Here is a 25,849-nt window from a genome sequence, read left to right as displayed (position 1 = left end):
GGAGCCAGACCGGGGGACCCCCCCCCCAGCGCCCCCTCTTGCTGCCCCCACATGCTGCTCCAGGAGCACTGGATGGGGAGACCTCCAAATGTTTCCCCTTCCAGCTCCGGGCTAGGGGAACAGCTTGCTGGGGGGGTTTCAGCCTTTGTGCCACCTGATGGGGACCCCTGCCCTTGCTTTTTCCCCAAATCTTCCCATCTGGAGGATGCTGAGGCCCTGCACAGCCCACGCTGGTGCCCCCAGCTGTGCTCAGAAATTGCCGCGGGCACCGCCCGGCTGGGCTGAGTTAGGGGCTTGGAAGGTGGGGGCAGAAAGGGGATGATGCTGGGAGGGTTAAGGCACCGCACCTGCTATAAAAGCAGAACTTCCCCTACCCAAGTGCAAGTTTTCTTGGTGTTATCAGGCTGTTGTTTCTGCCTTAGATTTCTAGAAAGCTTGCAAGCTTTTTTTTATTATTTTTTTTTTTGTGCAAGCGTTGCAGGTGGCGGCAGCTCTTCCCAGGGCTCGGCCGGCTGCATTAAGCAGCAGCGATGTGGTCGGGAGAAATGCATTTCCATCCATCTCCCTGCAGGAGGAGGGGGCAGGGGGGGGCCCTGATTAACGCCTGGCAGCGAAGTGCTCCTCGAGGTGGAGAGCGCGGGGGCGTGATGGGGAGAGGGGCTGCGCCGCTCCTTCCAGGCTCATCGGTATTCCTGCAGGGAATAAATCCTCCAGGAGAACCGCTGCTGTGAGCCAAGGGAGCGAGGCAGGGAGCTGGGCGGGGGCGAAGGATGGGGGTAAATCCATCTGCTCCCTCCCCCAGGAGGTGTCCCCAAGCAGGAGGGTGCATCCGTGGGGCTGACACCCCTTGTCCCCCAGGGAAACGCCAACCGGGAGCGGGAGCCCTCGTAGCTCATCTCTGTGGGGTCTGGCAGAAGCAAGCCCATTATTAAATAGGGCGTGGGCTGAGCTGCAGCGGGGCAGCGCGGCGTACTGGTGCGGGACTGGGGAGACTGGGAATGCAGCTCCTGGTCCCCTCGGGCTGAGCCTGGCGCAGCTCCAGAGCCGGTGCCCGGCCGCTGCCTCCCCCAGCTCCCCGCGTCTCCGGAGCCTCTTCCCAGCAACTGTGATTGAATCAGAAGGGAGCTAATTTCCCAGCCTGCTGAGACGATGAGGTAAACTAATTGCTGCCTTCATTCCCTATGCAAATGAGCCAGCCGCGGGCCCCTGCAACAAAGCCCAAAGCATCTGCAGGGAGCGGAGCTAGCGGCGGGGTGGGAGCCGCGGGGGCTTCGTGCTCCTGCTGCCCCCTGCACCTATAGCATCCATAGGGGCCCATCGGCGTGGTGCTGACAGCTCTGTCCCCTCCGGCACGCTGACCTCTTCGGAGCCAGCTCAGCTCCTGTCCCTTTAGCTCAGTGGGCTCGATTGTGGCTTTTTTTATTATTATTATTTTTTGGAACGGGCTCGTTCCCAGTGGGTTCCGGCCAGCTCGGTGGCCGTTTGCTGGGTGGTCCCAAATCGGAGGAGGGAAAGGCAGGGAAAACTGGATGTTGCAAACGTCCTGTGCTCTGTAAAATCAGGTGGGAGCTTCACAAAGGTCAGATAAATGAAGATCAATTGGATCAAAGTAATGTGATTGGGATGAGCGGTGCTGTCTGTGGGAGAGGCAGGCCGCTCAGACCTGCTGGAATTCTCCGAGTAAACAACGCTGAGGACGAGGAGGAAATTGGTAAATGCAATCTTATTCTGGCTTCTAGAAAGACTTTAATGAGCTCCATGACATGAGAGGCAAACGCAGCTGCCGAGGTTTGCAGCGGTGACCTGGGTGAGCAGGGGAGGGGGGGGAAAAAAATTCCCCGTGGGAGAAGCAGTGCCCGGTTTGGGTCCGGGGGGGGATTAACCTCAACGGCACCACCCCAGCTGCAGGTGCCGATGCCTCAGCGAGGTCCCTCTGCCCCGCAGGCTGCTGCGGGATGCTTGAACGTCCGTATAAACGGTGGTTTGGTTCGTCCCGAGAGCTGCCTCGGCCCGATCCTCGCCGCTCCGGAGGAGCCGGGGCGGGATGCGCGGCCGAGCCTGCAGACTCCCCGGGGAGGCTCGAGACATGCTGAAAGCAAACAAACCATTACCGCGGCCGCTGTCGCCAAAAGCTCGCCCCCGTGCTCGCTCCACCACGAGCAAAGAGCACACAACGAACCCGGCCCCGTGCCCACGGCTCGCACCCGGCTGCTGGGCGTGGGTGGGAGCCGGGGGCTGCCCCTGCAGTTTTTGGGGGGGTCTGGGCTGAATTTCGGCTGGGATCGGCCGAGCGAGGCACGGGAAAGGGAGAAGGGGTGGGGGAACGGTCCCGGAGGTTGGGGATGGAGCAGGGCGTGGGGCGAGCCCCGGGGCTGGGTGTTTGGGTGGGGTGTAGGTCAGAGCACGGCGCTGCGTTGATGCAAGGAGTCAAAGCAAGGCTCCGTGCGATGCTTTGTGCGGATCCGGTGCTTAGAGGGGGGTAAAAGCAGCCCAGGGTGGCTTTTCTTCTCCCATCTCCTGCCCCATCCTCAGCCTCCGGTGCAGGAAGGGGCAGGGGATCCGTTTGTCCCTGGCCGGGCTGGCTCTGGGGGGTGGCAGAGCCCCCCAACCACCTCCTCTCCATCCCAGCAGGGCCGGGGGCCACAACCCCCCCCTTATTTTGCCCTCTGGGTCCCTGTGAAGCCCCTGGGCAGCCCCAGCTGGGGAAGGGACCGACCTGGCACCCCCGGCTGAAAGGCGAGCCGCGGCCGCTGGCAGTGACGGATGGGCTGGGGGCCGAGGGCCGCTTTTGAAAATCTCCTTGTTTTAAAAGCATTACCGCTCCCCGGCTAATAAAGCGAGGGATTTGCTGAAGCCGCTTGAGGTCCCATTTTCTCTGGAACCCATTTCCATGGCATGAATCACCGAGAGGAATGAACTCAATTAGTTCAGACAGAGGCAGGAGATAAATCAGGGTCCCATTAGGAAACCCTGAGGTTAATTTATGGCCTCAAGCAGCGCTGGCTGTCTCCCTCCTCTCTCTCCCATATGTAACCTGCTCCGAAGCAAGCCAAGAAGCAGGGTGGGATCGCCGTTATCTTCCCCTGTGATGGGCGATGCACCAGAGCTATTCAACCAGCTCAGCCCTCGCCTTGACCAGATGACCCAGATCCGCCGGAGCAGCTTTTCTTTTTTTTTTTTGCAGGGAGCGTTCATTCATTCGTTTGTTCATTCATTCATCGCACGTTTCCTGCGAAGGGGTGCTCGTAAGAAAGCCGTAGCCTTCCAAGAAATCTGGGTTCCCCTTCCCACCGAAGCCATGGACAGGAGAGAACTCCCAGGGACGCATCCTGCTCCCCTCGCTTGCTCTCTCGGGGTGCTGGTTATGGGTGCTCAGGTCCCAGCAGCGGGGTGCTGCTCGGGGAGAGCTCCAGGAGGGGCCGATGAAGCCAGCTTTGGTCTCTGCCCCATCCTGTGAGCCTTGGAGCTGGAGCTGGATGCTGGGTGGGCGCTGGGAAGCTGTGATTTTTTCCCCTCCGGCACCAGACCGAGATGCTTCCATGAATAATGCAGCTGCTCTGGTCTCCTTCCAGTCAACGGAGAGGGACAGGAACCTTCTGAGGACAATTCCCATCTCAGACGGGCTGAATCATCGCCCAGGGTGGAAGAGGCATCTCCATCCATCCCCGTCCCTTGCTGAGGGATCTTCACACAGCCAGCAGCCCGGAGCGGGCACCGACGCTGCCGTTCCTGGGGGGCTGCTGCTCCTTGCACGCTTCTCTCCCCTGGGAAGGGCAGCGGGCTTCCTCGGAGGAGACCACGCAGGTGGGCACGGTGCCTGCTTGCTCCGCGCAACGAGCAAAATTACAAAATAGCTGCTGCATTTAAACCATTAGCATGCAGGAAAGCTGATTAAGGAGCATCCTGCTCCTTTCTTTGCGTGCGCTCCAGCACGGCTGCGTGTTGCAGCCCCAAAGCTGAGCCTGGGCTCATCTGAGGGCTGGCTTCTGCCTCTCTGGAGCAAAGAAGGCAACGCTCTTCTTGCTGTGGCTGCCAAGAAAGATCCCAAGATTTCCCCCCTTGCAGCCAGGACCCCAAGGCTGAGCAACTCCTGCTGCTCAGAGGATAACGGGGAGCTCCCCTGGAAATCAGCTTCTTTCGCCCATTTATTTCTGAGAGGTGCGGGATCGCTTGAAAAATAGGAAACGTTGTCCTCTACCCAACTGCTTAAATTTGGAGATTTCAGTTTGTTTTGGCTGGAGGTCTTTGCTGAGGATGGGAACACGATCCACTGTCACGTCCTTTCTCATCAGCTTGAGCGCTTGGCTTGATTATGCTGCATAAACAACTTACCCCAAACTCAGCAGCTACTCCCTGTTCCAGATTTCTGAAATAGCCCTCGTTTCCTCTTCTGTCTGATGCTGTAATTTAACAGGGCAGCTTTTGGAAAGCTTTTAATGATCCTTTGTGCAGGCTCCCCCATGTCAAAGGCTGCCTTGTGGTTTACCCTCCTGCATCCTCCGCTCGCAGCAGGTTTTCTTGGGACGTCCAGGCTTGGGGTGGTGGAGTTGTTCCGGGGGTGAGCAGCATCTTCCATGCCTGCCCCATCTCTGGTGTGGTCGGAGGGAGGTTGGACGCGGGGCTGGGGCAGGAGCTGCCCTTTGGCACCTGCATCCTGGTCCCCGTCCAGCATCCCGGTCCCCGTCCTGCATCCCGATCCCTATCCAGCATCCCGCTCTGTGCCCTGTTGGAGACAGCAGCCGCAGGGAGATGCGAACCAGACGACGGCAGCCTGTGCTGGCCAGGTCAGCTCGGAGGCTGCATTAATTGTGGGAAGCAGCGCCGAGGCTGGAGGGCGCAGACGGAGGAGCTGGAGGCAGCGATTGATCCGTCTGCTGCGCTGCCCTGGGGCCCTGCATCGCGCTCGGGCACCCAGGCGGGCTCTGGGGGCGCTGGCTGGGTCTGCCCGAGGCTGGAGGTGCTGCGCCCATGGGTGGTGGCTGATAGCACCCTGACGGCACCCAGCGTTTGGGGAGGGGAGGCTGGAGCGAGGTGCTGGAGACGAGCTGCGTGGCTCAGCACCGAGCTCTGCTCATGCCCTCCCAGAGACTCCCACGGAAGTTGTGTTTTCAGCACCTCCAAAGGATATGAAAATCAAACCAAGCCACCCTGCCTGCTGTTATTTTTCCCCCTATTGTTTTATTTTTTATTTTTTTTAAAGGAATCTGGGTGCTATTTCCATCTCTACAAAGCTTTGGCACAAGCTTTGCTTGCTCTGAGCCCAAGCCCTCGGGCCCAAGCCTTCCCCAGCCTGCTCCATCCCCCTGGTGCCACGCAGGGAGCGATCCTCACCCCTTCCACCTTCACAACGGTGGCTCCGAGGGCAGCAAAGCTGCCGTAAAATGGAAAACCTTGGGAAAAAGCTCGCGTTAACGCATCCCCGAAGTAACCGGAGCCAGCCCCGACACGCAGGCACTGGGAAGGGCCTCTCTGCCACGGCAGATTAACCCGCGCTCCCCGGGGTAGTGTTGCAGAGCGGGGTGGGTTTGGGGCAATCTGTTCCTCGTGGAGTTTCCCAAAGATGTTAAGGGCTGGCAGGGATTTGGGGAAAAGCAGCAGCTTTGCTCCCTCTTCTTCTGGAAAGAGCATCTCCGCCCCGGCAGCTGCCTGCGGCAGGGAGACATTTCCCTGGGACAAGCTGTAGGAAGGAGGTTGTGGGGTCCCCTACGGGGCCAGGCAATGGGGACAGCTTGCATGAAGCCCCCTGTGACCCCAACCTTGGCCAAGCCCTGTATGGGGAGCCCCGGTTCATCCCAATCACCCCCTCTGGCGTCATTCAGCTCACCGAGCTCTGGGACGGGGGCAGCGTGCGGGAGGTGACCCCACCGCGCAAGGGGTGCCGCTGCCGAACAGCTACAACCAGAACCCCAAATATCCTCCCCCTGCAGCCCCAACCCCTGCCCAGCCCTCCGGCAAGCGGCGTTTGGAACAGCTACAATCTCAGTATTTATTAACCCTCGTAAAACCTCCATTCAAAGCCCCCAGGGAGCAACGCTGCTGCAGCGCAGACTTCCGAGCCGCTGCCCGGTGTTGTAGCCCCCCGCCGGGGCGGTTTGCATAGGGGACGTCAGGAGCAGGGGGGGGGCAGTTTCTATTAGGGCAAAAAAAAAATTCCCTCCAGTCTTTTTCGGCTTTTATTATTTACTTAGCAGCTCGTGTTTAAAGCTCTTTACTGTCTGCGTAAAGGCACCGGAGCAGGCGGCCGCGAGCATCGCGTTGCTTTTACAGCGTTCCTGTGCTGCCGGGGTGGATCCGAGCCGGGCTTCACGGCACGTCTGCTCCCATGGACCAAAGGGGATTTCAGCGGGAAGCTCAGCCTCAGCCTCTCCTTGCCTAAAATCCCACGCGTGGAGGCGCGGCCGTCCCAAAGCTGCTCGGGGACGGGGCCGAGGCTCGGCTGAGTGCCGCTTTCCGGGCGCTGGGGACCCACGTTTGCTCCCGGAGGGGTGGCAACGAGCTGCACACCTGAATTTTGGCAGCCGGACCCCCGCAGCCGTGCCTCCCCCCGGTGCTTTGCAGCCCGTCCGGCTCCAGCAGGGAAGGCAGCGCTCGCTCAGGGAGGCTGTAAAAACGTTCATTAAATCCTGCTGCCGCTCTCCAGCCTGCGAGCGTGGAGAGAAGAGAGGCGCGTTCGAGTTCTGGAGAGCGCTTTGGTACCCACAAAACCCACCCAGAGCATCCCCGCGGTGCCTGACCCTCCCGGCAGGACGCGGCCCCGCGGGGCTCTGGCCGTTCAGTGCCACCCCTTTAATTTTTAGCAGCCCCCATGGTGCGGTGCAAGGTTCAGCCTCCTTCCCACCAGACCTGGGGAAACACTCGAAACGAACGCTCAGCTTTGGGAGAGGCGGGGAGCAGAGGTCCCAGCAATCAGCCTGTTTAACCGGCAGAGGCCACGGGGCTTAATTGAATTAAATGATTTAAGGATTTCCCCTCGGCTGCAGGGGCGGTGGCTGGTGCTGGACAGCTGTGACCGCATCCTGCCTCGGGTGCAAGGTGCTCGGCGAGGAGGTTTCTGCTCCTCCCTGTCCTGCCACCCATCCTGAGCACCTTCCTGGAGAATTAACCCTCCATCCAAGCGGTGAAAAGATGCTTTCCCTCTTCTGCTTCTTTTGCAAACGGAGACCGGGCTCTGGGAGCAGCCGTCCGGATTTCTGCGGGGCTCTGCTCCTGCTCTCCAAGGCTCCTCTCAGCCCCGGGACCACATGCGAAGGGCTTCGCGCCCCCAGCCCCTCTCATTTGCTCTGCCATTAGCCCGGCGGATTGCTCAATTAGCAGCAATTGGAAAACCGAGCTCTGGCCCTAACGCGGAGCCCCGGGCTGGGCTAATCGCTGCGTAATAAACCCCAGCCGGGGCTGGCTCCCCTGCGCCCCTGGCTCCTGCCCTCCTTCGTGGCTGAGGATTTTTTTTTTTTTGGTCTGTGGGTGCGTGAGCTGCTTCTGGAGCCTCCCTGGGGAGCTGCACCCCAAAATGCCTCTGCTGGGGGCTGCACATCAGCTGAGCCCCCCTCCCCCCAGCCGGGGGTCCTGGTGCCGCAGCATTCAAGCAGCACATCCTGAGCGTGTCCCTAATGCCGCAGCCTCCCCTCGTCGTGGTCCTGAGCTCTGACTCCAGCAGGGACGTGGTCTCCAGCCCCTGCCTCTGGAGGAGCTGACGGACCTGGGCTCTTCTGAGGCTCCCAGAGGGCTCCAGCTCCCTTTGCTCCATCCCCCGGGACCCATTCAGCCCTGGAAAGTCTGGCTCCAATAAACTTCAAAGCCTCCTCCATGCGCAGCCATTAGCCAAAGTGTTTTTTCATCTCCGTTTCATGCTCGGACTCATTATTTCTGCACGCTGCTGCTGAGGCTCCCCCCAGAGCAGCTGCTGAGGGGCCGTGTGGGGCAGGGCTGGGGAAGGGGGGGGGGGGGCAGGGGCACCCCCAGCTTGCCTGGTGCAGGTTTTGCTGCAGAACGGGCAAATTCTGATGATTTTCAGCTCTGCCTAAGGCAAAGCAAAAGCTGGGGACAGGGCAGGATGTGTCCTCCCCCTGCACAGCCAGATCTGGGGGCAGCAAGGAGTTATCCTACAGATGAGCGCACTGAAGGATGGCAAGGGGGGGGTTGCCTTTTCCAGAGCCCCCCCAGGGCTGGATCCAAGATCCAGCAGATCCCCCCCACGGGGCAGGATCACGGCGCTGCCCTCGCTGCTTCGGGGACAGCTCAGCTTTGGGCGGGGGTCTCGCGGACCTGAATTTTGCCGCGGGGCTGGCAGCGAAGGACAGAGCCGGGGGCTGCCCAGCGGATGTCCCCCCAGCCCCACAGCGCCCGGCCCCGGCAGACAAAGAGCCTTTTAGACGGCTCAGGCGACCAGCTCGCAGGAGGCAGGGATAAAAATGCTCATAATTGGCTTTCTCAGCATCTTTCGCCTGCTGCTCTGTGATCTGGCTGAGTGCAGACGAGTTAAAGCTGGGTTCGCGCAGCCCCCCGAGCTGCCTCTTCCCCGGTATCCGCGAATTAAACCTAATGCGTGTCAGCGGGGAATTCGGGGGATCAATTGGCAGACAATTACAGCGCATTGAAATTTGGGTGTACGGGGGAAGAGGCAGCAGAAAGGTTTCATCTCGGAGAGGTCCCGGCGGTTCGGCGATGCCAGGGAATGAAGATGCTGGGATGGAGCCACGGGGGAAGTAATACCCGGGGACCGATGGAAATGCATTTGGCAGAGAAAGCCCCGGCCCTTTCAGAAGCTCGAGGAGTTAAAAGGAAGGGCTGCAGGCGACGGTGCTGAGCCAGAGCTCCTGTGGCCCCTCGCAGCCCCACGGCAGCTGCCGAAATTCTCCCTTTGGCTCAACCGGGCTGAGTTGCGGGGCCGGGCCGGTCGTGCCGAGAGCCAGGAGCAAAAGCTGAGGGGGGGGAGGCTGAAATCTGCTGGGTTTGCAGCACCGGGGAGTCTCAGCCTCAACATATCCTCAAAAACGTCCCCAAAATGTCCTCTGCTGCACGTTGCCGTGCTGGCCACTGGCACGGTGAACCCCAGGAGCTGTCCTGGGGGTCCCCAAGAAGGGTCACAAACCCCCCCCCCGATGTGGGTCACGCTGCCAGCACGGGGTCTCGCTGCCTTTTGGGGTCCGGGCGGTGACTCAGGGTCCCATCGCTGCCTTTCCCAGGGGCACTGGGCAAAGGGGCCCTGCGGTTTCTCCCCCCCCCAGGCGCCCGCCGCCAGCCGAGGCCGGGCTGTGCCCGCGGGACAAAGGCAGCCCCGGGATGCCTGACCCCGGCCGGCATTTTGGGGCCGTCGCTTTTCACGGCAGCCCGAGCTTCCACAAAGCACCGGATTGTTTCCTCCGGCGGCCGCGAGCCCCCGATAGCGTTTCTGCCTTCTGCAAGGGGGGAGGAAAGGGGGAGGGAGGTTTTATCTTATTTTATTTATTATATTTTTTTTTTTTCAGGGAGCTGCTCTGTCCAGCGACAGGGACGGCCCTTGTGCCCGTCGCCTCCTGGCTGCCCTTCGTGGCCGGCTCGTTGCTCGCCCCCATCGCGCGGCACGCATCCGTCCCTGCGTAGCGTGGCTCAGGAGGGCTGGGGAGAGGATGCTCTGCCTGGTCCCCCTTTCTCCTGGGGGACACGGGGCCTGGCGGCTGTCCCCAGGGCTGTTATTAACAGGCCCCATAAGTCACGGATGAGCTGGGCGTAATATTGGGGGGGGGTCCAGCGCTGCACCCCCTGCCTTGTCCCTCTCGTGCGGGCACAGAGGGACACCGGGGATGAAGCGACACTGGCAGGGACGGGGGATGGTGCCGGGGAAGGGGGAGAAGCCACACGCACGGGACGTGCACACGCACACATCTCGGCAGCGAAGAGGGGACTCGGCAACCTTCGCCGGGAGCCGATCGATGCGGCAGCTCGGAATAGCCCAGCAGGGCTGGGGAAGCATCCGTCGGGGTCACGCAGACAAGAGCAAGCACCTGGGACTAATTGCACTAAATAAATGAGCAATTAAGGGTATTACAGGAAGACTAAAACATCCCAGACCTCTCCCTGACCCCCCTCGCAGTTCCCCTGGAAACAGCCGCCCGGCCGCAGGGTCCAAGCTGCTCTGCCCGGCTGTTCGCAGCGGGACGGGGGCTTCGTGGTGCCCCCCCCCCAGTATTGGACCTGCTCCCAGGGCCGTGGGGCACGGCTGGGGGGGCAGCTGCTGGCGGCGAGGCGAGACTGAAGTGCTATCGTCCGAGGGGATGGATGCAGCGGGAGAGGGCAGGATTTGTCCCGGCGCGGGGGGGGGGGTGCTGAGCCCTGCTCATCCTCACGGGCAGGTTCTGTCTGCGGGCTGGGGGCGGAGGTGGGGCTGGTGGGATGAGGTGGTCCTGGTCCAGGAGCACCAGGCCGGAGCAAGAACATCTCCCCACATCGCTCCAGGCTGCGCGCAGTGCACCAGAGCTTCCCAGGGAGGGATCGTTCCCCCCCCCCCCGAGAACACCCCGGCGTCAGAGACCCTCACCAAAGCCTGGCCGCGTCGCGCCCGAATGGAAATTTTGCTCTTTTATTTTTGCTTTAAAGGAGCTCCTGCCCTTCGAGCACATCCAGGCAGCAGCACCGAAACCCTGCGCCTCCCCAGCAAAGCAGCTCCCGCCGGCCTAAAAAAAGGGGTCCTGGGGCTTCCCCCAGCCTCCATCAACCCTTTTCCCACCCTGCCAGCACAGGCTGGCTCCTTCCAGCGCTTCCTGCGACGGTTTGGGCTCAGATGGAAATGCTTTTAGAGCCCCTCTGTGATAGGGAGCTGGGCTGAGTGCAGCTGGCAATAAATATAACATGAACGGCAGCGCGGCAGGGCCATCGATCGCCCGCGGCGGGTGCTGCGTTTCGGGTGGGTGCAGCCTCGGGGGAGCCCCAGACGAACGGGGGAAGCGTCAAAAAAGGGAGGGGGAAAGAGCAGGCAGAGCCCACCACGGACTGGGGTCGGGCTGGTGTCTGCGGGACTCCCCCCCCTAAAGCCAGGGGGGTGAGAAGAGGATGAGGATCCTCGGCAGAGGATGCTCCTGCAGCTCGGGGCATGAGCATCCCCGGGGGGGGCACGGCTGTGCCAGGCTTTGGCGAGAGGAACCCCCCCCCCAGCTGCTCCCCAGCATGTGATAAGGAATTAATGAGAAGTTAATGAGCTAACGAGGAGGAGAGTCCAGCCCCGTTAGCTCTCGCGGCTGCTCTGGTGGGGCTCTAAGGTGGGCGGTGTGATGGAGGGGGGCTCGGGGGGCTCATTTTGGGTGTTTGCGCGGCTCTGGGCGTCACAAAGGGCTTCGTTTTCTGCGGTGCTGCAGATCCTTGTCAGCAGGGGACAAAGGAGCAGGGGCTGGAGAGTGGCCGAGGCTTCAGGTCCGTGCTGGAGCAGGATGGGTGCTGGGGGGCTGCCTTCCAGGGTGGGTTTTTCCCGTCCCCCCCCCGCCTCCAGAGCCCCCTTTGCTCCCCAGGCACGCTCAGCCAGCAGCCAAATCGCCGGGAAGGAAATAAAAACGCATCCAATTAAAAAGCTGGTAGCCGCAACGAGAGAGGGTCAGGGGTTCAATGCTAATGCAAGCAGATTTTGTTATGATTCATTAAGTCATTAACTCCCTTTTAATTGGAGCTCCTTTATGGAGCCGGCGTTTTACCTTTGCAGAGAGAAGGGGGAGCGAGGAGTGGAGAAAACCACGCTGGGCTGCTGGGGAGCCCAAATCCCTGTGCTGGAGGCTCAGGATCGCGCTGAGCGCCCGGGTTTTGGTGTCGGGGACCGCAACGGACCCTGAAACGCAGCCCCGTGGGGCAGAGGTTTGTGCACGTGAGAAACCCCTAAATAAAAGGGGTCTGTGGATGGGACTGATCCTAGCAGGTGGCTGCCTCTGTCCCTTTCCTCCTTTTCCCTTTCCTCCCTTTCCCTTTCCTCCCTTTTCCACTCTGCTAAGTGGCCGTAAGCTGAGTAAAAGGATGAGGAAGGGGTTGGGGAGCAGCTGGAGGATGCGGGGCGCGTAAAGTCTTGGGGTTCGGGGTGCTGAGCTCTTCCCAGCCCCAGCCTCCTCAGGCTGCCGGCCGGCAATTCCCAGCCATCACGGCCTCGCTGGGAGCGAAGCGGGGGGATTAATGCGGCCGGATTCAGCTGCCTGCTCTCTGCCACCGAGGAGGAAACTTTGTTAAGCGGCGATAAGCATCGGGGAGCAGCAGCCAGGCCAGCAGAGCCAGCCTGGCCCCAGCGCCCGCGGCCCTGCCGGGCTCTGGGAAGCTCAGAGCGGGTGGCTTCACCCCAAAGCAGCCCCCGATGGGATTAGGGATAATCACCGTTTTCTCCGAACCCTCCAGGATTTTCCAGCCCCCGACCCTGCCCGTGGCCTAACGCTTCTCAGCGTGGCTGCGCCAGCCCGAGGGGGGGCTTTGCTTCCCCAGGGTGAGTCAGGTAAAGTTGTCCGAATGAAAGACAGGCTCAATTTTAAAGCAGATTAATTAAACTGCATTAAGGCCCTGTGTGGACAGAGTTCAGAATGAAAACAGCCCTTAACTCGATTTCTCTGACTTGCAAATTGTGGCAGAGAAGTCAGCTGAAATCACATTAAGGCCGTTTCCACTCTGAACCGTGTCCTCACAGGGGTTTAATGTAGTTTAACTAATTTGATTTAAATGCTCATTGAGATTAACTGGGTTATGTGCCCCTGCGTGGGGCTCAGATCTGCTCAGGCGCGGGTCCGGGCAGGCGGGAATGCGGTAGCAGCTTGAGCCCCGTCCAGTTGTGTGCAAACCAAAACCACATTTTAGGGCGGAAAAATCTAATTTCTGCTGCAAGCGATTCTCTCATTTGGAGGATGGCATGAAGCAAAAAAAACCTCATCCGTGGAGGTGGTTCAGGGAGTGCATTATTCATTAAAAACAATGCAAGAGGAGGTTGTTGTTTTGTTTTTTTTTCAATATGTTTGTGTACAAATGCTCTCTGCTCAATGGTTTCCAACTGCAAGGCTCGGGCAGGACCCGTGGCAGCCTCTGCCACCTGCCTTCGAAGCCTTGCACCGGGATTGCTCATCCCTGGGGGTCACCGGCCAAGAAGCGCTCGAATTCTCCGGCGTTTGCAAATCTCATGCCGCAAATTTTTTTCTGGGAGCGCTCAGGCCAGAGCCGGCCCGGCTTTGGAGGCTGCACAAGAGGAGGCTTTTTGTTCCCCAGCCTTGCCGCGGCGGCCAGGGCTGGCGAGGGCCGCCCGGCCCCGGCCACGTCGCCTGAGGACAATGAGCCGCTTCTTGAAGGCCGGGCTGGCGTTTCAGCCTGCTGAGGGTTTGCCCTGAGGAGGAATGTCCCCCCCCCCCAAAATGCGGTGGACGGCTGCAGCATCGCTGAAGACTCAATGACGGTCGCAGCTCGCGGCCCTGGGAAAGGCAGATGCTGCCTTTGCCGCCTGTTAGCAGGCTCCAGCTCCGTGCTGCTGCAGGGCAAACCTCTGTGGCCTTGTTCGCGTCGACCCCTGGGGCACACGGAGGTGTCAAACGCTTCTGGCTGCTTTGCATGGAGGAAAAGCCGCGTTTCTGGCAGCGAGCAGGAGGGTCCGGGGGGGCTTACTGCAGCTGTTGTGTGTTGCGATGGCTATCAGATCCTGCCCTGCGCTGCTGGTGGCTCAGGGCTGATGACACTGGGTGTTTGTTTTTGTTTTTTTTTTTTTTTTTACCAGCCACATCAGGCTGTTTTGTTTTGATTTGTTTTTTTGCAATGACTGTGGATTTTCCCTCTGAGTTGCCCTTGGCTCACTGGTGGCTACTGGATGGGCGAGCGGTGCAGCTGAGCCGGGGACTGCAGCTTAAAAAGATGTGGGTGACCGTGTAGCTTTAACCTTCCTAAATACAGAGCCTCCGTGCCAGCTTCAGAGGTGTGATTCCTTGTCCCCAGCCAGGCCAATGGGATTTTGGACTTCACCCCACAAAAGTTCCTCATTTTGAGGCTGGACTGGGGGGTTCTGCTTTGACTGTGGGAGATGCGCTGTGTCCCCCGTGCCACAAAGCAGCGTGTCAGTTGGTGCCGCTGGTGTCAGCTCTGTCTGAATCACCCTCAGGCTATTTTCTATACAAAGGGCCCATTTTCATCTGGTTTTGACTGGGTGGAAAGTGGCCGTGCCGCCAAGCCTTCGCCCCGCTGGTTGTCACTGGCTCCTAGATGGTGGCTGCAGGGAGAGGAGACTACTTTGTTCCCCAGGAGACCGGGGTCCACCAGACAGGATCTTGTGGATCCCCACGCGGGTTCTGGATGGCCCCACTGTGATTTTAAGGCTTGGGGAGGACCTTGAGGATTATCATTGCTGGTCGATAAAACAGCATCGCGCCAATGTTGTGATTTGCGGTGTGGCGGTCTGAGCTCAGCAGTGCCTGGGGCTGGATCTGGCCCTTGACCACCAAAACACCATTTCCACGAGCTATCTTCCCTCTCTGCATTAATGGGAAACACTCGTGCTGCATGGCGAGGGAAAGGGAAACTGCAGCAGCGGATGCACCCATGATGGCAGCTGTGAAATGTAAAGTGTGAGGCCATCCTGGCCGGGGGGATGCAAATCCCTGGTCACCATGTCCATAAATCCTGAGTGTGATGATTGACTTGTGCCCTTGTTGAAAGGGTAGGAATCTCTTGGTGTTTATACACCAGTTAGGATGTTGTTATTGGATTAGACGCAGCAAGATAGAAGCCTCCTGGGGCAAAGTGATCCTCTGGGGAAACCACAGCAGTTGGTGAGGGATTTACCCTGGGAGCAACCCCGGCCGCCACCGAGCGCCTCCAGTTCATCCTTCCCCTCGCAGGCGTCCATTTTGCAGAGCGAGAAGGGCACCCCTCAAACCGCCGCACCTGGGAAGGGACCAACGAGGCCTCAGCATCCCCATCTCGGTAACACAAAGGGAACTTTGTCTAGCAAAGGACAAAAATATTTGTCCCTGGCTCTCTCGCAGGCTCTGTGCACGCGCTTAGAGGGCTCCCAGAGATGGCAGTGTTGGGGATGTGGGGCCATTTTGGGGTGCCTTGGCAATTTTGGGGGGCTTGGACCCCTCTCTGGGTACGGGGCCCAGCCCGTTTTCCCCCCGCAGTGAGGAACCCCTGAGAACAGCAGGGGCGCTGTCCCCTCAAGCAAAAAACTACAATTCCCAGCAGGCAACGGGGTGCAGCATGGTGGCACGAAACTACACACCCCAGCATGCCGCGCGGCCCAACATGGCCGACGGGAAGTCCCTTACCAGCAGACTACATATCCCAGCGTGCAGCGCGGCACAACATGGCGGACCGCAACCCTCTTTCCCCACGTACTACATATCCCGGCATGCTGCGGTGCGCTCCGAGCATGCGCAGTGGGCCCTGAGCGGCCGGGCCGCCGCCTGCCTCGGCCTGCGGCGGGCACCAGGGGGCAGGCGGCGGCCGCCTGGAGCCTCCCCGGGCTCGCGGGGCCCGAGAGCCGCTGGCAAAGTGCTTTTCCCACCGTCTGTGGGAAATGGCAGCGCCTGAGGCCCATTTTTTGTCAGTTCTGGCCGTGCGGAGAGTCGTTGTTGGGGATCTGAGTATCCCAGAGTAGTGTATTTGGTATACGGAAAGAGATTTCGGCATGTGCATAATGCTGGAGTTCGTGTTGGGGGCCAAAAAAACACACCAAGCAAACCCTAACCTGTGCAAAATACCAGTTGGAACATGGGCAGGAGACAAAAAGTAGGCAGTAGTGATTTATCCAAGCTACCTGCATGGATAAATCTTTACCTCCGCTTCAGTTACGCAGCACACGTTGCCAATTGCTAGGGCCACAGCAGCCCCCCCTAATGTGACCAAATTCTGTCCGTGTAGCCAGAGCAGAATTGGGTCGTTCTGTCACAGAGGGTTCTGCGAGTGATAAGTGCCCTGTATGCTGAGCTACGGAATGTCATGTTGTACAAAACAAGGTGTGGTTGTGCTCGCTCGCTACCCGCTGGCAGAAAACTGATCGCTTTCACGGGTTAAGACAGGCAGCAGGACACCTGAAGAGAATTGTGATTATTCTGGAAGAAATTTAAGAAAATCAAATTCTAGTTCTCGCCATTTTGTGACATCCAGTAAGGCAAACGGTTTCCATTATGCAAGATTTGTTTTAAAACCAGAAGAGTGTTTTTCCCTCTTATTTGGGACAGTCACCTAGAAAATGCTGTATGACACTTTAAAGAAATAGTGAATACCAAAACCTGTTGTGTAGATCTTCGCTGACATCTTTTTGGTCATTTCATCATATATTCCATGGATAATCTAAAATATTCAACAATTGAAATTACCATTATTAGCAAAAGCACTTTGAGAATGCCTCTCTTGACCACACGCTTGTCATGTTACAGACCTGTGATGTCTTTTGTTTCACTATCTTAATATATTTATTTAATATTAATTTACTATTATTGCAGAGTTCTACCTTGCAGTAAATTGCATATTATAAATTTCAAATCCACAAAATGATTGAGAATCATACATGAGTAGGGAAGGCGAACATAACAAAAGAGAACGAGCCACATCAAAGACCCTTACCATCAGTGAAACTCTGAGGTGTAATCATACTATTGTCTATTCCCATAATGACTGAAAGTTAATTAGAGTTTTGTTTTCGTTTACTTACAAGGAGTCTCCAAACTAACAACTTAGGGAGTTGAGGTATGAAACATACCACTAACTTGAGGTATTGACCTCTGAGCTACTCACCTCACGTTCCCTTCACAGTGAGTGGTGATACAGCCATTAATATCCAACGCATAATCCATGCAATCAAACAGTGGGGTCTAATTTTGGACAGAATAAATCATCCTGATGTTTATGAGAGCTTGTGCAAGACAAATGACACAAATGGCTGTTGCAAACCGCCTCCTTTACCTGCGTGACAGTGAAGGAGACTGGGGGCAGGGAGCTGGCATGCCACGATCATTGAGAAAGAAGGATGCACGCTTCTCGGCTGACAGGAGGGCAGCCTTCCAACAGGGTAATGCAGGGAACTGGACTACAACTGAGTAGCATCACAGATTCTTCCTGTGTTCAGCTGTTACAGCAGGAACGGTCCAAGATCTGATCAGCACAAGACTCTGTTTTAGCTGGTTTTACACCTTTTTTGCCTTGATCTCTGAATATATTACTCTGCAATAAGGATATGGTCCTTGCTTCATGAAAAAGCATCTACAAATTTGGAAGACGATGTAGATTTGCAACGAGCATGCTGATAAATGACATTAGGGCAGTGACCTCTTTGGCACAATAGTCTAACCTTACTGCCCCTCAAATTCTTATTATGCTACCTAAATTAGATGTGTACAGAATAATTATACAAAAAGGATCATTCTTCCTGAATGTAGCAAAACCAAATTATTTCATTACTGTAAGAAAACTCTTTCAGGTCAGCAGTCTTGCATGTAGTTTATGAACAACGACTCATGTTGATTCTGCTCTTAAGAGAGGTGATTGGAGTTCATTTTGCAAAGATTGGCAGGCAAATAATCTTCCAATTTCATCTCTAGAACACATACTTGGAGGCTTCTTCTGGAACTTGAGATCACTGGTAGACTGAGTCTAAGCCTCAGCATTCATTTTTAAGGCTTTCAGCTGTATCCTTTCATCACCATCTTCACCATTGGAGATGGGACTCATTTCTTGAATATTCAAGAGATCTCCGGTACTGCAAGTCTTCCCCGTGTTACTGGAACTCATTCTCAGGGCTCTTCTCGGAAGGTCTTCCTTTCTCGAGCTAATCTTCTGAAGTTTAAAAGGGAGCTTGTTTTTCTCTCCTGCAATGTCGATGCAGTCAAGTGAACAAACCTTTTCTCTTCTGGTCTTGTTGTTATCAATAGGACTATTCAAAGAAGATGACAGAGACAGGTTTTCTTCTTGCTCTTTAACACTGTAAGGAGGAGTGGGGACTTCAAATGTAGCATGAAACTGAGAATAATCGACACGGAAAAAGCCGTCTTCCAGGGACATTACCGGGAGGAATCTGTGACCCCAAAGAACTTCATCTTCTGTATACGAGGTTCTAGCTTGACATGTCATTCCTGTGGAAACAGAGACAAGAGCATGACACTGTAACATGAGCAAGTAGACCAGCGATGGTCCTTAATACAGGAACCACATAAGGGCGTTGTACTCCTCTATATGCCATACTCAAGGACTGGCAGGGTGCATCTCTTCTTGGCTGTATTGGCCATTTTGGGCACCAGTAATGGCAAAGGGAGGTCTTCTGTAGCCAGGGAATATCAGTAGCCTATGGCAGGATGTTCTGGAGCATGCAGGAGCCTGCAAGGATTGACAACTGCCTCGCTAAAAATACCAGGACTGAAGACAAAGACTGAAAATTAGAGCATGCATCTTACTCTAAATCTTACCGGTAGTCTCAACGATTCCTTCAAGGATGACAACTATTTCAAATTGCTCGCTTCTTAGTGATCTTTGTGAGAGACAGAAAAAGGGGCTCTTTGAGTTAATTTCATGACAGATGGTTAATGGGGAAACTAAAAACAGCTGGTCAGCTCCAGTTCCAAATCCAACATCCAGTTCACACTGGTCTAGTGGCAGAAATTCCCCCTCCGGTGTCTGTCGGGACTAAAGATGAAAAAACAGTTCAGTAAACACTGTGTGAAGCAAAACTCAAGAAGCAATGCAATGAAATTTAAACCTGCCTCTTTCATGACATTGTTATCTCTGTATTAGGTCACCATATGGAGATACAAGTAACGCTAAAGACTATGAAGCTAATACATATGACTAATTCTGACATTTCTCATCATTCCACCAGATCTCATCATCATCTACAAACTGTATTATGACATATATGTATTTTACAAATCACTGACAAAAACATCAGGTACTACATGTCTTATGACCGATACTTGCTGTGAACATCTTGCAGCAAAAGTTGCGATTAGTGAGAACACAATCAACGAGCCAGGCGCATTTTAATCCATTGTCTGAATTCCTGTTGCATTACTTTTATGTTCCTCATTTTGGTTTGCAGAAACTGTGATGTTCTCAGGACTCAAAGGACTTTAAGGTAAGCAGCATAGTAATAGTAAAGCATGTCTGGTGCGTCACAATTCCACAAAATCATCCGAATCACTATTAGCAATGCTATCCTCACTTCCTAATTGGTATGTGCCACCTACTGTTCAGTATTTCTTATGGTCATTATTATGCTGAGTGCCGTGTTTGTATAATTTCACAGGCCCATTAAAAAATACTGATACGTTAGCTTTTTCTTTCCTAGTTCCCTACGATTTTCCTGGTATTCAAAGTATAACTGAAAACGTACTGCAGTTGACCAGGCAGATCCTCAGCTGATTGCCTTAAAGGTCTCTGGTGGAAATTGCCTGGTAAAATTGATGCTTTGCAGAGCCTATTTAAAATCCCGTTTAAATTCCTGTCTGTTTGTTGCCTGATTAGAAAGCACATAACTCTTTGAGAAGCTTATTATTGATGATAAATGATAGATAATTACATTGTTACTACATAGTTCTAGCTGTGTTGCATTAGTACTGACAAATGTATTGGTTGCATTGCTTGGGAACTCCATCCATTAGTCACAGGGGACAAGCTGAAGCCAGCGGTTTTGCTGTTGACTTAGATCTGATTGGTTTTCTTCAAAGAAAGTTTCTGTCTTTAAAAAAAACAAACAACAAAACCCTAAGCAACTACTGCACTTTCAGATCGTCTCTCTGCTTCACTTGCATCTTAAAAATGCTAAATATCCGACTGCCTGGCATTTCCTGCGATTACATAACCGGTTAGGTAGCTGCTGGAGTGCTGATCCTTATTAAATACAATGCATTATTTCATTTACGTGCTATGTGTCTGGTTTTATGCTCAGGAAAAAAAAAAATCTTCCCATCTAAATAACCAAGTTCTCCCTCAGACAAGAAATGCTTTCTCCACTAGCGATGAGGACAGGGAAAATGTCGGCTGCTTGCTTGTGAAAATGTTCTTGAGGGTTATTAGTGCTCTGAGAGGTAAAGGAGAGCAATAGAAAGTAATAGGGATCAAATTCACTACTATTTAGCAATCATCATGTTCTATTATACGCAAAGTGTAATCAAACTACTGCAGAAATATCCCTCCTCTCCCCCTGAGGGAGCCAGCAGAACCGAGCTGCAGACTACGCCGCGGCTTTTGTTGCCTGGCTACTGTTCAGCAGGTGCACAGATCAGCTGGCAATGGATGATCTTTGCTCTAAGGTAACGAGGCTCAGCACGAACTCTGTGAACCCACGCCTAAACCTCCAATTCTTCCGAAGTTTTATCGAATGCAATTCCCTAGCCAAAGAGGTGCGTATTTGCAAAAAGTCACTGCCTGAATGAGTTAAGACCTGTTTCAGCTACAAACGTTTTTCCCTGGGGAATAGTTTTTGATCAAATCCACTCGACAGTAAACAAATCCAGCAAGGATTAGAGGTTACAGAGCTGGGAGAAAGCAAAAGGTTGTGCTTGAGGTGTTCGGCATCTGCACACACGACTGATTTATGCAGGGCATGGAGAATTTTAAAAAGAAACTTATTTGTTAAATGAAATGGAATGAACCTAAACAAAGTAGTTTACTAGTCATCAGCTATTTTTTTGCATATAGCTTTATTCAAAGGAGCACAGAAGAGGGCACAGGGCTGTAAACAGTCAGCAATATTTTCACCTGTAGTTTTCTGCCACTGGGTTTTTGTTTTATTTCTTATTACAAGGCAGACTTGCATCACATCATCCTTTAGTCTGTTTTTGTGTCTGGCCAAACATTTTATGCCCTTTTACTCTTCACTCCTGTCCTTCATTCATTCTCGGTACTTTTCTAAACCCTGTCTATGCACATCCTTCTTTAACTAGACACGATGCAGTTATATTATTACAATAATACATTATTATAATAAGGTTGGGCTTTTTCAGACCGAAGAAGAGATGGCTTCGAGGGGGATCTAATAGCAACCTTCCAAAACTGACGAGGAATGTAATTAATAAGATGGAGCCAGGCTCTTCCCAGCACTGCACAGCAGGAGCAAGAGAGAGAGCGGGCGTAAGTATAAACGTGAAGTTCAGATTTGATTTAAGAAAAACTCCTCCACCATTTGGACAGTTAAGCAGTGGAAGAACTTGCCCAGCAAGGCTGCGCAGTCTCTTGCTTAGATGATTCCAAAACGAGACTGGATAAAGCCCTGAGCAGCCTGGTCTGACCTCCTAGCTCACCCTGCTTTGGGCAGGACTGGAGACCTCCTGAGGTCCATTTCTAACCTGAATGATTCTTTGATTTTAAAAAGCATCTCATTTGCACTATCTGTGCCCTGCTTCTTGAATGATTGAGACCACAGTATAATTGGTCTTCTGACTTATTTGCAATGCCTATCGTCTGCCATCTGCAAACTTTTAGTTACAGTTCTGTTTGCTTTCTGCTCATTCAAAACTTAATTAGTGCAGCTCAAAGAATAGGTGTATGCCAGTCATAACTCAAACTGCACAGTCTGCGTGACTACCGTTCCTTACAATTCAATTTTAAAACTATTACTGGGCACATGCTGAAATCAGTCTATGATGATTTTACATTCCTCGGCTTTCTGAATCAAAATGTCCCATACTACCCGCTGAAATGCTGTGGTGTGAAACACCAACACTGTTGTGTTTATCAGTGAAATCTGTAGCCGCATCAAGAAAAGATAAAAATAGGTATCACAGCTAATTTTTTAAAAAAATCAATGCCAATCGCCATATGGTGGATGCTGCTTGTTGCTGTTATCACCAGGTCCCTCAGGCACACCAGGAACTAACAGGCTGTGACACTGAAAAGGCCAGAACCTGGAACTGCACTTTTTCAGCAGCTAGTTCCAACCAGCTTTTTTGTGTTTCTTGCCCCGAGAGTTTGCTTTTTCCTTCTTCTAGAGCACTGAGTGCAAATTAGAAAGACTCAGGTTTCTGAAAAAGTTTTTATTGAAACAAGCACACATAGTCTTGTAACTCTGTTTTCTAACTCTCCACAACATGGTCCAAAAAGGGCTCCAAACCTCTCTGTGCCATCACGATGCCACATTGCTAGGCAGTGCCCTGGACCGAAAAAGCACCAGCACTGCTTGATGGCACCAGTGCAATCTACCGAATATCTGAGGGCATGTAAAATGCTAGTAGTAAATGCCATTCGGACAGACTTAGATTGGCGTACTTTCTTTGCAAAGGTAAATCCTTGGGGCTCCCTTGGTCCCGCTGAAACACTATGTTCAGTACAAAATACGGCTTCTGTCTCAAGTGGGAAAGCGTGATAAGACATATCCCTTCGCATTGTTTCACTGTGACACAAGGAAAAACATCTCGCTATCTAATCGGATGCAGAAGTGTAGCAAGATCAGCTGTCAGCAGCGCTGCACGCAGCACAGCTGAAGGCACAGATCGCAGGAAGGCAGGACTCGCTAGAGAGAAATGGTTTGTGAGTTACGTCACGTTCACCATCGGTTTACAGGACACACAAAGGAAGCTCCTGCAAAGCAGCTGATGTAAATTCACATGCTGCTGGAACAGCCGCTGCGACTGCTTGGAACAGCGTGGCCAGCTGAAGGAGGCACCTCGACAAATTGAAGAGGATTTAAAAAGAGACCTGGGAACTAATAAGAGGCTAGAAAACCACCCTTGTAGTGAGGACTGAGGGTGCAGCTAGTACACAAACACTCCCTTTCAAACCTTCTCGTGTCCATAGCTTAGCTTTGCCAAAGGTCGCAAAGCAGCTTGAAGACAAGTCATGGGCATGATGCTAACGTGTAAGAAATCAAATATTCCTCAGTGATTCACTGCCTCATCTATGAAACAGCTATTGTGGGAATCAGCCAAGCAGGTCTCTCGAATGTCCTTATGTTTTCTATATATACCAAGCATTGTGTAGCAACTGAACTGTTAGCACCAGGCTGCGTGCTCAGTGTCTTATTTCAAAAGAAGTTTGCAGTGAATTATTGTCATTGTAAAATCCCAACTGTGGCGCTGCTCCTATTCCACTTCGACTTGCATTCCATCTTGGATGAGGGCCAGAAATAAATACTTTAGCAGAGGCTTTCTGCTCATTTTTCATGCGAACGATCAGCAAAAATAATGGATTATCTGGCTTTCTGATTCCTACAGAAATGGCTCTTCTATAATTCTGGGCAGTCTGTTTCCATATACATATTCAGACTCTTTTTGAATCTTAGCAGATCTCCAAGGCATTCTGTGACAAGAAAAATTCACAGCTAAGTCAAGCATTCTGCACAAAACAGAGGAAAAGCAGCCCTTCGCATTTACCATTGTCCTGTCATCTGCTGTTCCAGGCTTGTTCCTGCAGATTATTAAAATGGCCAAACAGTTGTTCCAAAAAGAGGATTACCGTACAGAATACGGAACATTTATGACACAACTGCACACAATGTTTTCCTTCCATGCTACTCTTGCCCGGTGTATCTGAGGACTTCTGTGGCTGCCAAACCATCTCGTTTATTTTCTTTATCTTTTTGCATGTGATCTCCTTTGAATTCCAGTTCTTTCTTGCATTCTGAATTACACTGACCACTGTCAGTGCTTAATAAATGGATATTGGTGACAGTTAAAGGGCTTTGCCACTCAGGCTTGTGACACAGACCCTCTGCAATGCTGGAAGGACGCTGGCAGGACCCGTGGGGTAAGGAATTGCAAGTTGGAGCTCCCTGAGTTTCCACATGGGAAAAAGAGGGTCAAGGTTGATCTTTGTCCTCAGCAAACACTGAGACTGATTCAACGTCACCACAAAACGGGTATAATCCATTCCTTATTCACCTGCGAAGGGGCATGCCTTGGTATTCCTCCCTGCAGGTACCCTGCATCTTCACACATCCTTCCTGAGCAAGCTGGCTTCCCACCAGCCTCACAACCCCCCTCTGATGAGACTGTCTTTTCCCCTCCACCTGCTTGCCTCTTCCCTGGCTCCTGCTGGAGGCAATCACTGCAGTTTCTTCTGAAACTCTGCACCACCCCAGCCAAGTCCCCTCGCCCACGCACCACCGGGCAGGGCAGCTGGGTTGCTCTTACTGCATGCGGTTGCCCTCCCAGCGTCGCCCACCACAACCGGGGTACCCCAGCCCGCCTGCTGCCTCACCGAGCCTCACCTTGATCAGCTTGCAGCGGATCTGGGCAGAAACCATGTGGCTGTTGCGGAGGTTGCCGACGCGGAACATGAGGCAGAGCTTGCCATCCCGCTGCGAGACGACCGCGGCCCGGCTGAACATGAGGGTCTCGGCTCGCTTCTTGGGCTGGGACATCTTGATGAACATGCAGCCGATGAGGAACGCGTCGACGATGGAACCCAGCAGCGACTGGAAGAGGAAGAGCACGATGCCCTCAGGGCAGCGCTCGGTAATGTAGCGGTGCCCGTAGCCGATGGTGGCTTCGGTCTCTATGAAGAAGAGGAAGGCGGAGGGAAAGTTGTACACGTTGGCCACGCACGGACTGTAGGTGTCATCGTGCGCCCGGTGCAGGTCCCCTCGCAGGTAGGCGATGCCCCACCACATCGAAGCCATGACCAGCCAGGCGACCGTGTAGGTCAGCAGGAAGATGAGCAGGTTCCAGCGCCACTTGAGGTCCACCAGCGTGGTGAAGAGGTCGGACAGGTAACGGCTGCTCTCGCCGCCCAGGTTGCCGTGCTGCACGTTGCAGCGCCCGTTCTTGTCCACGAAGCGCTGCCGCTCTCTGCGGGCACCACCGCCGGCTGGGCCCACCGCCTGGTACTCATCCCCAAACTTCCTGCGCACCGCAGCCATGCCGCCGAGCCCTTCGGTGGGCCACGGGGGAGTGCAGGGATCCCCACGGAGCTGCAGCCAGCCGGCGAGGCTGCGCAGCCAGCGGGAGAGCTGGAGCGGTGGGCGGCAGCGGGGCGGAGCGGAGCTCGCTGCCGGTGGCCGGGGGCTGGCTCGCTGAGGCCCGTGGGGTCTGGTGGTCAGCGCGGTGTTGCTCGTAGAGAACGGGGTGCTGAGCGTCGCTCCCAGGTTGGCCAGGAGCTGGCCGCCGTGGTTTGGTCCAAGCCGTTCGCAGCCGGCGCCTCGCTCGTCGCTCTGCCCAAATCTCAGCTCGCTGTAGCACCCCGGTAGCGGAGTGAGAATAATGATGGGAGCGGCAGCGAGGCATCCGCCGAGAGGCCGTGCTGCCAGCAGCGCCAGGGATTTTAAAAGGAATTCCTAAAATAGGTCAGCTTTTAAAGGGATGCGAGCATGCTAATCCTCAGCCTGCATTTAAAAGGAAAAAAGTATTCCAAGCAAACAGGGGCAAGTCTATCAGCATTAGACCGTAATTATGTCTGTGAGTTATGCATTCGTGCTTACGGTCCAACTAGCAGCGAAGCTGCTTGAAAGACAGCTCCCTAGAAGCTTAAGTGATTTTAATGCAGCTCTTGTTTTTTTTAATGGACAGAAAAGGTCTGAAATCAGCAATGATAATTATTACTTGCATTAGAAGTTCTGCATAGGGCTAGGCTAGTGACTTTTGTGCCTACCATATCAATATTTGTAATGTTTCCTTCTGAAACGTAATCAGTATTTGAATTTAATTCTCAGTTATATAAGAACAGTATTATTATTCAGGTCACTCATTTCAATACCTAATTTTCAGCAAATCATTTTCATTACAAAGTAGTGGCCTGCAGTTAATGACATTTTTAGAAAAAAGTCTGTAACAACGGGTGGTGGTGTGTTGCTTCAGTTCTAGATTGAGAACTGAATAAACTATCAGTCTGCCCAAAGTTTAATTTCGGACATTTTTAATTTTTAATTAATACCGTTAATTTTTAATGGTATTTTCACCATGTGCTAAAGCATAAGCAGGTATATTTAAGAAGTTCACACTGCACAGTATAAGCTTGA

The 25,849-nt window shown here is 54.0% G+C and overlaps 1 protein-coding gene and 1 long non-coding RNA gene across 2 annotated transcripts; one reads left to right on the top strand and one right to left on the bottom strand.

Annotated features, from left to right (window-relative positions):
- The first annotated feature begins 363 nt into the window (after positions 1-363).
- Positions 364-23,166, top strand: LOC310885695. Its single transcript, XR_014574904.1, has 3 exons — positions 364-1,154; positions 9,465-11,814; positions 20,904-23,166. It is a non-coding gene; the product is annotated as an uncharacterized lncRNA (long non-coding RNA).
- LOC310885690 (G protein-activated inward rectifier potassium channel 1-like) lies at positions 16,359-25,701 on the bottom strand. Its single transcript, XM_083809312.1, has 3 exons — positions 24,104-25,701; positions 18,369-18,585; positions 16,359-18,038 (listed from the first exon to the last, which is right to left on the bottom strand). Exons 1-3 carry the CDS (start codon positions 24,752-24,754, stop codon positions 17,560-17,562), a joined length of 1,347 nt encoding a protein of 448 aa, XP_083665438.1. The 5' UTR covers positions 24,755-25,701; the 3' UTR covers positions 16,359-17,559.
- Between the last annotated feature and the right edge of the window lie 148 nt (positions 25,702-25,849).

This window comes from Anser anser (genome assembly GCF_964211835.1).
Source record: "Anser anser genome assembly, chromosome: 23".
NCBI classification, from domain to species: domain Eukaryota; kingdom Metazoa; phylum Chordata; class Aves; order Anseriformes; family Anatidae; genus Anser; species Anser anser.
The sequence above is the reverse complement of the archived record's forward strand: the minus strand, read 5'-3'. Positions and strand labels throughout refer to the sequence as shown.